The following is a 15,153-nucleotide window of genomic DNA, read 5'->3' as shown; positions in this document are numbered from 1 at the left end:
GGCTTCCACACATGGGCCGAATATCATCTGGTTCAACAGAAACCAGCTGACGTTTGGCCTGTGCGTACAGCAGCCTGTCTGGCTTGTGTCAAACAGGCAAGCTGGAAAAAAAAAAACAGTATTTTTGACTTCTTGCTATTGAACATATCCAGTAAAAAAATCAAAGTTCGTCATAAATTAAAGCCAAAATGTATTCTGCTCCATGTCTTTGCTAAAAAAAAATCCAAATACATGTAAATTATTTTGTTTACATGAAAATTATAGCGTTTACAAATGGTGGTATTTTTTTAAATTATTTTTTATTATTATTATTTATACTAGTAATGGCAGCGATCAGCGACTTCTAGCGGGACTGCGACAGGCATTCTGACACTGGGGGGGAACTGACTTGATGTCACTGACATCCCCAGTGACACCAATACAGTGATCAGTGCTAATAAAAAGCACTGACACTGTACTAATGGCACTGGGCAGGAAGGTGTTAACATCTGGGGTGATGAAAGGGTTAACTGTGTGACATTTTACATGTGTATTTGCTTCACTGAGAGCACACTGCTTTGCTATGCACAGACATGCAAAGCACTGTGCAGGAGCTGACGGGAAAGAACTGCATTGTTTCACCGTCGGAGATGCTCGGCAATCACTGGGCACCAGCGAGTATTCACCAGGCGCCGGCAACTAAATCACCGGCCAGGATCCGGTGATTGACAGCCAAGGCCCCGAACGGCCTACATGATTTTGCGCACCCGTGCTGCCTTGAGATAGTTAAGAACATTCAGACAGAAAAATGAAAGAAAATTCCACCAAAGAAAAAAAAAATTCTAACACTATAGGCTAAAAGCATAAAGATGAAGAAGAAAAAAAAAGGAGGAAATAAAACTAAGGGGTTGATTTGCATAACCATTCGCTCAGTGAAAGTGCACACACATTTGTTCGTTCTTTACAAACAGGGCAAAAAAACTAATGGAAAGTGTTTTTTTTTCTCTTGCTGTTCCACTGAAAATTGATTTAAAACAAAAAATACCACATTTGGCCACTAGATGGCGCCAAGTAATAGCATATGACACAGGTGTCAAACACAAGGCCTGTGGGCCAAATCTGGCCCTCCATGCCATTTCATGTGGCCCTTACACCTCTCCTGCAGCTATGGTACCCCCCTCATCTCTGCCTCCACCTTGTCTCAGCAGTAGAGAGGGAAGAACCCCTCTGCCAGATCCTTTACCTCTCAGTCCAGCTGTAGCACCCCCTCATCTCTCCCTCCCCTGGACTCAGCATTTAGCAGACTCTGGTAACTGAGTGCACTCCTCCTCTGGTCCTCCTCCAGCCCCTGCACTTTCTGCTTTCCAGCTCCACCCCAAAGGGTGTGCATGGTGATGTCATGGAGGGTGGGGATTCCTGACAACCGGCCCTTTGAGGGCAACCATGATGCTGATACAACCCACGATGAAATTGAGTTTGACATCCCTGGAGTATGGTAATTCCTGTGAAGAATCAGCTACTACAGAGAATGGACTGCAATATGGATTGATGCAATGCTGCTAAAACAGAACTTGGTAAGTTAACTGCAGTGAAATCCTTCAGGTCCCGTTCACTGAGATTCTGCTCATGATCCCAAATCATGGCAGAATGTGCATCGAGCTTCAGGGTGTCATTATTCCTTAACGGCTTCCCTTCCACCCACAGCTTATAAGCGGCAAACAGGAAGCAGTGCCGATGCCGGTTAACGTACCTTTACGTCAGCCAGCATCAACAACTCCTGAGTGGCTCACAGAGCACTCACCCGGGAACCAGTGATCTCTAAGTCACCCGGACACAGCAGATCACATTACTGCTGAGTCTGGGTGATCACATGGTGTTTTACATTGTGATTGCTGTGTCCAATTAAGGCAATCACAAGGTAAGCAATAGAAACCAAAAGTAAACATCGGTTCTCTCTGCTCTCACACAAATCAGCTGTGAGAGCAGAGAGAACCATTGCTGCAGCCTGTGAATGCATACTGCCTGTCACGCTGCATGTACACTGACAGACTGCAGTGCCAGGCAGTGTCCCTGATCACTGCCCCAGTGTAATACCAATAAACAATGCAACCAGCCTGTCATCTGTCCCAGTGCTCACAATAACACCGCTATACACCACATCAATGCCCTGATCAATGCTATATCCCCCTACCAGCACCACGATCCCCGCCATATGCCATACCATTGGCCTGATCACCGCCATACCCCATACCAGCACCCTAATCACCTCCATACCCCATACCAGCACCACGATCATCGCCATACCCCATACCAGTGTCCAGATCACCACCATGCTCCATACCAGCATCCTGATCACCGCCATACCCCATACCAGCATCCTGATCACCGCCATACCCCATACCAGTGTCCTGATCACCGCCATACCCCATACCAGTGTCCTGATCACCGCCATACCCCATACCAGTGTCCAGATCACCACCATGCTCCATAACAGCGCCTTGATCACCGCCATATGCCATACCGTTGGCCTGATCACCGCCATACCCCATACCAGCATCCTGATCACCGCCATACCCCATACCAGCGTCCTGATCACCGCCATACCCCATACCAGCGTCCTGATCACCGCCATACCCCATACCAGTGTCCAGATCACCGCCATGCTCCATAGCAGCGTCTTGATCACCGCCATACCCCATACCAGCGTCCTGATCACTGCCATACCCCACACCAGCGTCCTGATCACCGCCATACCCCATACCAGCGTCCTGATCACAGCCATACCTCACTGCAGTGCTAGGCAGTCCCAGTGTCTCTGATCACTGCCCCAGTGTTATACCAATAAACAATGCAACCAGCCTGTCATATGTCCCAGTGCTCACAATAACACCGCTATACACCACATCAATGCCCTGATCAATGCTATATCCCCCAACCAGCACCACGATCACCGCCATATGCCATACCGTTGGCCTGATCACCGCCATACCCCATACCAGTGTCCTGATCACCGCCATACCCCATAGCAGTGTCCAGATCACCGCCATACCCCATACCAGCGTCCTGATCACCGCCATACCCCATACCAGCATCCCGATCACCGCCATACCCCATACCAGTGTCCAGATCCCCACCATGCTCCATACCAGCGTCCTGATCACTGCCATACCAGCGTCTTGATCACCACCATACCACATACCAGCATCCTGATCACCGCCATACCAGGGTTTTGATCATCCTATATGCCATACCAGTGTCATGATCACCTCCATACCCCATACTAACGTCCTGATCACTGCCATACATCATACCAACGTCCTGATCACTGCCATACATCATACCAACGTCCTGATCACAGCCATACATCATACCAACGTCCTGATCACCGCCATACCTCATACCAATGTCCTGATCACTTCCATACATCATACCAACGTCCTGATCACCGCCATACCTCATACCAATGTCCTGATCACTGCCATACCAAAACCAGTATACAGCATTTTAGGGCGTCAAGTGATCAATTTTTTAGATAAATATCCCATAGTTTGTATAGTCTATAACTTTCACACAGACTAAATAATATACACAGTTTTGGGTTATTTTTACCCAAAAAATGTAGAGGAATACATTTTGGCCTAAATGTATTATGAAAAATATATTTGCAAAATTTTATTTAAAAAATTAAGCAAAAAATGTATTTTTTTTTTCAAAATGTAGTTTCATTTATATAGCAAAAAATAAACAAAAGTGGAGATTAAATACCACCAAAAGAAATCTCTATCTGCTTAAAAAAAAATTATGAAAATTTAATATGGGTACAGTGTTGCATGACTGAGTAATTGTCACTCAAAGTGTGAGAGCGCTGAATGCTGAAAATTGGCCTGGACCGGAAGAGGCTGAAAGTGTCCAGACTTGAAGTGGTTAATGGCACCGCAAACGAGATGCGATTCTGTCGAGATTGTGGCATGACGATCAATGCAAAACATGAGTTTTAAAAACAAAACACGCTTGTCGCCCAAAAAGGGGCAAGAGCTTTTTTGGGGGGGACAAACGTACATAGGACAGCCCATGATGTGTTTGGGCTGCCCTATGTGTGACATTGCGGGCAAATCACTCAATAAATTTGCAAGCGGGAGTGTTCTTTTCCTTTTATAGTATATATGCAGTCTCATAGATGACCAACACCACCTAAGATAAACAATGGCGTTTTGTCTCTGCGACATTCTATCAATTCTGTTTAACAGTTCACTTGCTGCAGTAGCTGTTTTATCACACTGTTGCTCATAAACACAGAAACCTCCATACACTTAGCACAGACATCTCCCTCATTATTTCCTCTTCTAGTCGAATGTTCTTAGCAGGGGCGGACTGACCATTTGGAAATTCGGGCGCTGCCCGAGGGCCCAGGGTCAGTAGGGGGTCCCATGAGATGCCCCTGGTACCATTTTCATAGGCTTTTTTGAGTTTGGGCAAGGACACAGGGGCCCCATGATCCCCTATTGCCCGGGGGGCCCCATGAGTTGTCAGTCCGCACCTGGTTCTTAGCCTACATTCTTACGGCTGAATATTCTTAAAGACTATTTTCTCTTAGGATTAAATGTTAGGTAATGTTACATTCACCCTGTGAGAGGCAATAAATGGAAAATGACATTTAAAAAAATAAAAACAAAATGGGTATTACATGGGACTTTTGCGTAAATACTGAGCTATTCCCACAGCAAATTTTTTTTGTGTGAAGTGTAGCAAACATTTGTCAAATCAATAGCAATTTGTGCTAGTTGTACAGACATCAATGATGTTTTGCACTGTACTAGGACAGTGGGGTGGCAGCAGTAAGGAGAGAATGTAAAAAACAAGTCTACAGCACAGGGTTCCTGTAAAAAATGTTTGAGTATCACTAACTACACGGATGATTTTTTCATTGACAAACCAATAAAAATTCTTATTGATAAAATTGCCACAGTAACGATCTCACCTGCCCCCCATTTATGACGACATCTGGGTCCACCACGTTTCCTACAGATTTAGACATTTTCTCTCCTGTTTCGGACAGAGCGAATCCATGGACTACTACATTCCTAAAAAGACAAAGACAAAATGACTCCATCCTTCAGAGGTTCTTAGTCACGAGTTAAAGTGGAACTCCAGCAAACATTATTTTAAATCAGGGCTCGACAAATCCCGGGAACTAGGTTACCATGCCGACTAGAAATTGCGTCCTGGTGCCTGGGTTCACACACTGCCTCTCATTGACTTCAGTGGGAAACGGCGCCCCACAGACTCCTGTGGGAAACCGCCTCCCACAGACTTCGATGGGAAACCGCCTCCCACAGACTTCGATGGGAAAACGCCTCCCACAGACTTCGATGGGAAAACGCCTCCCACATGGGAAAACACCTCCCACAGACTTCGATGGGAAAACGCCTCCCACAGACTTCGATGGGAAAACGCCTCCCACAGACTTCGATGGGAAACCGCCTCCCACAGACTTCGATGGGAAAACGCCTCCCACAGACTTCGATGGGAAAACGCCTCCCACAGACTTCGATGGGAAAACGCCTCCCACATGGGAAAACACCTCCCACAGACTTCGATGGGAAAACGCCTCCCACAGACTTCGATGGGAAAACGCCTCCCACAGACTTCGATGGGAAAACGCCTCCCACAGACTTCGATGGGAAAACGCCTCCCACAGACTTCGATGGGAAAACGCCTCCCACAGACTTCGATGGGAAAACGCCTCCCACAGACTTCGATGGGAAAACGCCTCCAACAGACTTCGATGGGAAAACGCCTCCCATAGACTTCGATGGGAAAACGCCTCCCATAGACTTTGAAATAAAAATTGGGGTGATGGTTTTTAGAATCCCCCCATTTATATTAAAACATTGTACTACTTTGTTGGTCCCTATAATTAGTATATACATCTAAGCTCTGACAATATTGATGGACGTAATACAGTTGTGACCAAAATTATTCAACCCCCAATGCTGTAAAGGGGTTTAGGGACTATAGTGTACATTTGGAATTGTATTCAGAATCAAATCCTACAAGGACGTTGTAACTACCCAAATGCAACTAAAATGACATCAATTGTTTATGTAATACAGTAGTAAATGGTTCTTATGTGGTTTCTTCATTGCCACAATTATTCAACCCCTTAAAGACTACCACTCTGAAGAACAGAGGTTCATACAGGTGCTTTCCATCAGGTATTGAAAACACCTGTGGATGTCACCGAGCAGCAATCAAGCATAATAAGCACCAATTAGGCAGCTTTAAAATGACTGTGATACTCAGCTCCTTCTAGACATTTACTGGTGTGGTTACAAACATGGTGAAGGCAAGAGAATGGTCCAGGAAGACAAGAGAAGAGGTGATTTCTCTTCACAGGAAGGGCAATGGCTATAAGAAGATTGCAAAGATGTTAAACATACCAAGAGACACCTTAGGAAGCATCATTCGCAAATTCAAGGCAAAGGGCACTGTTGAAACGCTACCTGGTCGTGGCAGAAAGAAGATGCTGACTTCGACTGCTGTGCGCTACCTGAAGCGTAGAGTGGAGAGAAGTCCCCGTGTGACTGCTGAGGAACTGAGAAAAGATTTGTCAGATGTGGGTACAGAAGTTTCAGCCCAGACAATAAGACGCACACTGCGTAATGAAGGCCTCCGTGCCAGAACTCCCAGGCGTACCCCCTTGCTGTCTCCAAAGAATAAGAAGAGTCGACTGCAGTATGCCAAAAGCCATGTGGACAAACCACAAAAGTTGTGGGATAGTGTTCTGTGGACTGATGAAACAAAATTAGAACTGTTTGGGCCCATGGATCAACGCTATGTTTGGAGGAGGAAGAACAAGGCCTATGATGAAAAGAACACCTTGCCTACTGTGAAGCATGGTGGAGGGTCAATCATGCTTTGGGGCTGTTTTGCTTCTGCAGGTACAGGGAAGCTTCAGCGTGTGCAAGGTACCATGAATTCTCTTCAGTACCAGGAGATATTGGATGGAAACGTGATGCAGTCCGTCACACACCTGAGGCTTGGGAGACGTTGGACCTTTCAACAGGACAATGATCCCAAGCATACCTCCAAGTCCACTAGAGCATGGTTGCAGAGGAAAGGCTGGAACATTTTGGAGTGGCCATCGCAGTCACCAGACTTAAATCCGATTGAGAACCTCTGGTGGGACTTAAAGAAAGCAGTTGCAGTGCGCAAGCCTAAGAATGTGACTGAACTGGAGGCCTTTGCCCATGAAGAATGGGCGAAGATACCCGTAGATCGCTGCAAGACACTTGTGTCAAGCTATGCTTCACGTTTAAAAGCTGTTATAACTGTAAAAGGATGCTGTACTAAGTACTAAGATTGAATGTCACTTGGGGGTTGAATAAAACTGATAATGCTGTGAGCACAGAAAAGACATTTGTGGTTATTTCATTATAACTGTTATGTTATATTTGTCTGACCTACAAGTGCCTCTTTAATGTAAATGTAAGCAAGATGACTGAATGATCAAAAGCAATGTCAAACTGGCCAAAACACTCAATTTCAGTGGGGGTTGAATAATTTTGGTCACAACTGTATATTACAATATTAGCTATAATAATAAACACAATGCTCAAACAAGCAAGGTCTTATTTATTTACAACGGAAGTAAAACACTAACAGAGAAATCTAAATCACTATTACAGAGTATACAGAAATAAAAGCAAAGATGATACGTTATGCAGGTTCGTCCTCAAAGCTGAGTATCCTATAGCTGGGTTCCAAGTAGAAAAAGTGAACAAAGGTAAAGCCAGCATGGCCAGAATTGTATTTAAGCACTCTCAGGCACCACTCACACACACCCTTGACAATGAAATTAAGTGGTTCAGAATTTTTTTTTCTCATTTTCAATAGCAAGAACATTTTCCTCCTACAGACACTGAATGCCGATGGGAGGGAGAAAAGGAGAAGCCAGCATTCAGTGGCTGCAGAAGGTAAATGGAGAGGATTGGCTCCTGTATATGCCACCCCCGCTGCCACTCCTGTCCAAGTGTAACACAGAATGTGACACGGAGGCCGCACGGAGCTACTGGAGCATGGGGCGGGGTTACCACTGCAACTCCTAATGCTACACCAGTGGCTGGGGGTGTATGGTAAAAACATGTCTTACTTTGGGGCTTTACCGTCCCTCAAACCACAAATGTAAACAAGCCCATAATGCCCTGGGTCACTATAAAGCAGCTTTCATACTTATGCGCTGTGGTTTACCAGCACAATGGCTGCAGCACAGTGCACCTGCGGCTTTCCTCTACGGGTTAGTTATGCTTTGCTTCAGACTTCTATTATATCTTGAGGGAGAGGGCTACATCAGAGGGCTGTGAGGGCCACAGGTAGAGCACCCCTGATCTATGTTTTTTGTTGTTAAAGCCTACGTTTAGTCAAACCTGATAAAAGAAAAAAGAATTCCGCACAAGGGGCAGTACTTACAATTAATGTGAAGTGTCCCTTGTGTTGCTGGCTGCAGTTTTAGTTGAAACCCAAAATCATCTGACCCCCCCCCCCACCCCAAGTACACCAAACTTTATTAAATTTGGGGTACAAGACCCAATATTTTTCTACATGAAGGCTCCGCCATCTTATAAACCCTTTCCGTATTTTAGATAAATTCTATCAGGCGCAACCAATCACCAACATCTCATATACCTTGAGGGCCTTTAGCTGTCAAGCATATAGTTATCTCTCCTACATTTCAATCTCCATTTACTTCTTAGCATCATACACAAGCAGAACCATTAGATCATGGTTTGTCCTAGGCCGGAGTAAGACATTTTAGCTTTCATGGGTAGTGAAACTGTGAATATCAATGAGAAGCCAGCAAGTTAAAGAGGAGTTCCAGGTATGGATATTTTATACATAGTAACTGTACATTGGTTCAGCTTGGACCAATGTAACTGTATATACCATACCTGACTGATGCCCCTAAAAGCTGGAAAACACTGAAATTGACACAGCTACTCCCGCAATCTCCACTTGCTTCCGGGTCCCATGTGGAGTGTCTGGCCTGATGCACTGTGAACACTGAACATTGTGTCTTTTTCCCCAGAAATACCTCAATCATGAAACAAAAATGTATCCCGGCCACAAGATGGTTTTGACATTAACCACTTGCCGCCCAGCCTATGGTCAAATGACGGCTCAGCGAACACTTCGTCCCTCCGGGAGGGCGCCATATGGCGTCCTTCCCGGATTGCGCTTTGAGCGTGCCTGCAGGGCCGCGCTGTGGCGAAATCTGTCACCAGCCGTGTACCTCGAACACGGCTGATGACAGATCTGTGTACCGACCCTGTTGCCAGTACCATGTGACCTGCTGTGACTAATCACAGTAGGTCACATGACAGTTGTATACAATGGACGGCTTCCTTTCATGCCATCCACTGTATACAAGTGTGTCTAGCTGTAAATGGTCACAGCAAGCACATGCACAGGCTGGGTCAATCACAGCCCATCTGTGTCATGTGATTAACAGTGGCCAATCGCAGTTAATCACAACAGAAAAAACCTGAATGAATCAATTTCATTCAGTTAAATGCTTGCTTATACATTATTATATATGTATATATTTACATACATTATCTTAGGCCCAGTAACATTATCCCCAGGTCTCTGTGCTTCTCAATGCAATGCAGGCAAATCATGGCTGGTGAGAGGGGTCGGCAGTACTCGGTACTCGCTTGAAGAGCCCCCAGACCTGATGCAAGCAGAGGGCATACATTGTGCAATCATAGTAGTGCACCCACATACACGTGGCTGTCAGATTAGGAGTAGTGGCTGTGTCGTTGCAGTCACTGCATCCCAATTAAAATAAATGGGACTCCCTACACTGAGATGCACAGAACACTTGTGCATCCCTGTGTGGCTAAACACAGTCCTTGCTAGAGTGTACGCTGCAGTACACACATGTGAATGAGGCCCAACACACTCTAAAATCTGATAGGGGTTATAATCCTTATAATCCTTCCCCACTCTAACCAAAATTAGAGCAAAAGGTTTTGGCTTTACCTACAGGATAAAATCGATCTTTCCACAGGCATGCCGAATCTTGTTGGCAAAATATTCATGTCCATACAGGGGGCAGACTAATCCCAGTCTAATAAGCACATACAATAATACATGGTACATGCATCATGCTATATTAAACACTTCGCTGCGCATACAGCCATCAGTGAGTACAACATCCTGTGATAAAGTACAGTAAGATGCAAATGCTTCCTGGTCTACTCAACATTGTCCAATGCAAGAAGTAATCCAGGAATTCAATGAAAAATGTTTCCCATTCGTGTCCCGGTCACGGAGTTATACTTGGTAACCACATTTTCGCTCTTATAGCACTATAGGGCATAAAGTAATAAAAGAAGCGATAGCACCCCAATGTACACAAACCTTGGACTGCACTTCTGCAAGGTTGTTTTTGTACAGTAGACTGAAGAGTAAAGGTCAAACAGCAAAAATATAGATTATTAATGTCATTTGTTTGCACAGAAATAGATTGTAACTTAGAGCAAAGGGAATGACAAGAAACCTAAACGTCAGACAAGTAAAATAAAAAAAAGCATGGTATATGTTATTGAAACATAATAAAACTACCTATTTTATACAGTGATTGATCCTACTGCCTGTTGGTCGTAAAGCCTAAGTGTAGTAAAAAAATAAATAAATTGCACATAGGACATTACTTACAGCCAGCTAAACTCCTCTTCCATCAATCCCACCACACCCCCACTAGAATGTGGTGCAGGAGACCTGCATTCCGTACCAGTTTCTCCACCGCATTAAAATATCACTGCCCTTAAGATCTGCAGCAGATGTCAGTGCAAAGTTAAGGACACCTCAAAAGCAGGTCACAAATGCAGCACGTTTGACCGCAATGGATAGCATGGTACAAGAGTTTCTAAACGTAGTGCATGTACTACTTTTGGCACGGTGGGGTGTCGTTTCAGCCAATCCAAAAAGAATGGGTTGAAATCGCACAGCGCAGAACTGCATGTGAATTACACAGGAACATGTAGCGTGTTCCTGTGCGATTCACCTGCAGTTCATCGTGTGAATGAACCCTCAGTCTCAGCAGGTATGAGATCTGCTGGTTATAAAGTTTGCCTCAATGAAACGGTTATTAACCAGAACCCAGCTGTTATGTTTTGCAGTTCAGATTAGATAATTAAAGGAAGCATGTGAGAATATGCAGTGAGCCGAAAACTTTATCCCCTCTATGCTAAACAAAACCCACAGCCTTTGGTTAAAGTGTTACTAAATGCAGGTAACAGTACAAGAACATGAAAATGCAATTATTTTAGTAAATAAAAACTGCTAAATACCTTTTCTCATCCACAGTTACAGCAGTCCTGTGACTTCTATCAGTGTCCAGCTGGGCACTGGTTAAAGCATGTAGGAGGAGTTTTCATTCTCCCCTGATTGTCCTATGAGGCTGCATAACCCCTGACCTTCTGACTGGGCAGTGCTGATTGGCCTTGTGCTGATAACATGCACTCTCCCACGATAAAAAAAAATCTCTAGCAATACACACAAAACTGAGCACGTGCAGCTTGCCCCAAAGGCTTTGTTCTATCAGAAGATGTATGGGGGACAGCATAAGAAGGGGAGGATCAGAGAAGAGAGGATCAAACATCCTTTTTACACAATGCAGAGGATTAACCCCTTAGGTTCCTCAGTGAGTATAACAAGCATGCTTTACTGCATATACAGCCTGATTTTACTGTTGTTGGTGTAGTAACACTTTAAGCTAGAAACATTCTCCAAGACTGTGAAAGGGGGACATTAACATGTCAGTGCCACTGGTATGTTTAGGACGGTCAGTCAAAGAATACATTTGCATAAGCATGACTCAAATTGACCCCTAAACCTCTCTTTTTTCCTCTACAGCAAGATTCTCAACCAAGGCTCTGTGAGAAACCATCAGTGATTCCACCTCTCGCCATTGCTGCAAAGAATTTGCAGAACCCAACAGTAGTTTCCACAGTTGCCATGCTGATTCATGGAGTACAGCAAGACATACTGAGATTAGCCCAAAGGTTCCCAGAGTTGTGGCACCTGATTCCACTGCACAGAGCAGGATGAATGACAGTCCTGACAACTGAGTAGTGCCGAATGAGAGGTGTGGTCACACAGAACCAGTGCAAGACCAAAGAAGCAGCTTAGGTATACAAGGTAGGTACGCTTGGAATTCACAGGAGAAATTGTTAAACCTATTACCTGTGCTGGATTCTGAAAAGCTCAGCCCAGTAAAGTTCCTACTCTGGTTTGGTTTATTTAAAAGAATAGAACTTCCTAAAACATTTATTATCTCACTACTACCTATGTGTGTTATTGCTGTGGGTTGCACAATGTTCTTCTATACAGTCATTATTTAGTCCATAGTCCATGACAGCACAATCAAGTTAATCTGCTATTTGCCTTATTGGTAATAAAAAACAAAAAACAAAAATGCATTTTGGTGCTGCTTAACCAATCTGGTTCTTGGACAACGTTCATGAACTTTATTCCAGAACATGCCCCCCGCGCACCCGGACACAGCTGATCACGGGATACGTAAACGGCCAATCATAGCGGCCTTTTACCACGTGATCAGCTGTGTCCAATGACACAGCAGATCATGGTAAATGCAGTTGCTGGTTATCAGCTGCACTTTCCTCACACTTTCACAGCGTCAGGAAAGTACTGCCGATAACTGGCAATTGTCAGAGGACGGATAGGCACTGATGACCAGTGCCCAGCAGTGATGCCCAGCAGTGCCACCCACTTGTACCCATCAGTGCTGCCCACTTGTGCCCTGCAGTGCCACCCATCAGTGCTGCCCATCAGTGCTGCTTATCAGTGCCCATCAGTGCTGCCTATCAATGCAGCCTTATCAACGCACATCAGTGAAGGAGAAAAATTATCTGTTTGCAAACTTTTATAATAGAAACAAAGAAAAACTTTTTTTTTTTCCAATTTTTTGCTCCTTTTTCGTTTATAACGCAAAAACTAAAAAACACCCAGTGGTGATTAAATAACACCAAAAGGAAGATCTATTTGTGTAAAAAAATTATAAAAATTTCATATGAGTACAGTGTCGCATGACCGCTCAAGTGTCAAAGTGTGACAGCCCTGAAAGCTGAAAATGGCCTGGGCAGGAAGGGGGTGAAAGTGCCCAGTAGGCAAGTGGTTAAAAAGCCTTAGATGTGATGGCTGCATTGGTTTTCTTTTTTTTGGGCTTTTTTTTGTCAGTTCCTAGTGACATAGGCAAGCCCCCAAGAAATACATCTTCCAAGAGCCCTTTCCCTACTCACAGTGTGTGGCAGTCAAGGTACCATTATCATCTTGCTAAGAAGAAAATCAATGTATGTCTGTAAAGTGTCACAGAGAGGGGTGGGAATAGGCAGAGTTCGTATTCCGGCAAGGTAGAATGCAGTCTGGGCTGACAACGCTTGGGATTTCTGTGCAGCAGAGGCAACATTATCAGTTTTCTAGATGAAGTTGGGAGCTCACCAAATATCTGGCAAAATTAACACGCTTTTGTATTTGTTGCATGTTCAAAATAGATAGAACACAGATGGAATGTTACAATAATAACTCTGGTACTTACTTATATGGTGCTTTGTTCCTGGAAGCCACACTGGTGAGGAGAGAAGACTGAAACCATCCTCCGAGCTGGTCCTTGCCTTCAATATACACATCAGCTCTCTGTTCTGTATCTGCAACAAAGAGCACCGCCTGAATTTTTCACAGCGAGTACAAATTTAAACAACTTCATACAGAGGATAGAAAAATGTGACTCATAACTGGACTGCAAATCCCATGCTGCATGCTATAGCAACCAAGGAGTCCATATCCTGCTCTGATGACGGCTAACAAGCCTGACACAACTGAAGGCAAGGAAAAACAAATGGCTCTATGATAAGTCATTTGGGCATGAAGGAGACGTATACACTGCTCAAAAAAATCAAAAGGAACACTATGAAAACACATCAGATCTCAATGGTGAAAAATATCATGTTGGATATCTATACTGATATGGACTGGGTAATGTGTTAGGAACGTAAGAATGCCCCATCGTTTGATGGATTTGAAAATTATTAACCTACAGAGGACTGAATTTAAAGACACCCTGAAAATCAAAGTGAAAAAATGATGCAGCAGGCTAGTCCATTTTGCTGAAATTTCATTGCTGCAACTCAAAATGGTCTTCAGTAGTTTGCATGGCCCCCACGTGCTTGTATGCATGCCTGACAACGTCGGGGCAGGCTCCTAATGAGATGATGGATGGTGTCCTGGGTTATTTCCTCCCAGATCTGGACCAGGGCATCACTGAGCTCCTGGACAGTCTGAGGTGCAACCTGGTGGCGTCAGATGGACCGAAACATGATATCCCAGAGGTTTTCTATTGGATTTAAGTCAGGCCTGCATGGGGGCCATTCAATGATATCAATTCCTTCATCCTCCAGGAACTGCATGAATACTCTCACCATATGAGGCCGGGAATTTTTGCGCACCAGGAGGAACCCAGGACCCACTGCACCAATGTAGGGTCTGACAATGGGTCCAAGGATTCCCCCTCCCCCCCGATACATAATGGTAGTCAGGGTGACATTGTCTAGCCTGTAGAGGTCTGTGCATCCCTCCATGGATATGCCTCCCCAGACCATAACTGACCCACCACCAAAATGGTCATGCTGAATGATGTTGCAGGCAGCATAACGTTCTACACGGTTTCTCCAGACCCTTTCATGTCTGTCACATGTGCTCAGGGTGAACCTGATCTCATCTGTGAAAAGCACAGGGTGACAGTAGCGGACCTGCCAATTCTGGTGTTCAATGGCAAATGCTAATTGAGCTCTATGGTGCCAGGCAGTGAGCACAGAGCCCACTAGAGGACACTGGGCCCTCAGACCACCCTCATGAAGTCTGTTTCTGATTGTTTGGTCAGAGACATTCACGTATTGATGTGCCCTCCTGGAGGAGTTGGACTGCCTATGCAACCTCTGTAGATATCGCCTCATGCTACCAGTAGTGACAATGACCCTAGCCAAATGCAAAACCATCAAAACAGTCAGAAAAGAGGAGTAGAGAAAAACATGTCAGTGGCCTCCACCTGTAAAACCATTCTTGTTTTTGGGGGAGTCGTCTCATTGTTGCCCA

At 44.7% G+C, this 15,153-nt stretch overlaps 1 protein-coding gene across 1 annotated transcript in view; it reads right to left on the bottom strand.

The window, feature by feature from the left end:
* The window catches only part of IARS2 (isoleucyl-tRNA synthetase 2, mitochondrial), a 104,406-nt gene that overhangs the window by 13,771 nt on the left and 75,482 nt on the right, over nucleotides 1-15,153 (bottom strand). Inside the window, exons 15-16 of the mRNA XM_089685027.1 lie at nucleotides 13,601-13,709; nucleotides 4,958-5,060 (exon numbers count right to left, since the gene is read on the bottom strand). Of these exons, the coding sequence (XP_089541153.1) occupies nucleotides 4,958-5,060; nucleotides 13,601-13,709 (212 nt within the window). The remainder of the gene's footprint in view (nucleotides 1-4,957; nucleotides 5,061-13,600; nucleotides 13,710-15,153) is intronic.

The sequence above is a fragment of the Staurois parvus genome, unplaced genomic scaffold, assembly GCF_062004578.1.
Source record: "Staurois parvus isolate SC_StPar_1 unplaced genomic scaffold, SC_StPar_1.0 ptg000362l, whole genome shotgun sequence".
NCBI classification, from domain to species: Eukaryota; Metazoa; Chordata; class Amphibia; order Anura; family Ranidae; genus Staurois; species Staurois parvus.
The sequence above is the reverse complement of the archived record's forward strand: the minus strand, read 5'-3'. Positions and strand labels throughout refer to the sequence as shown.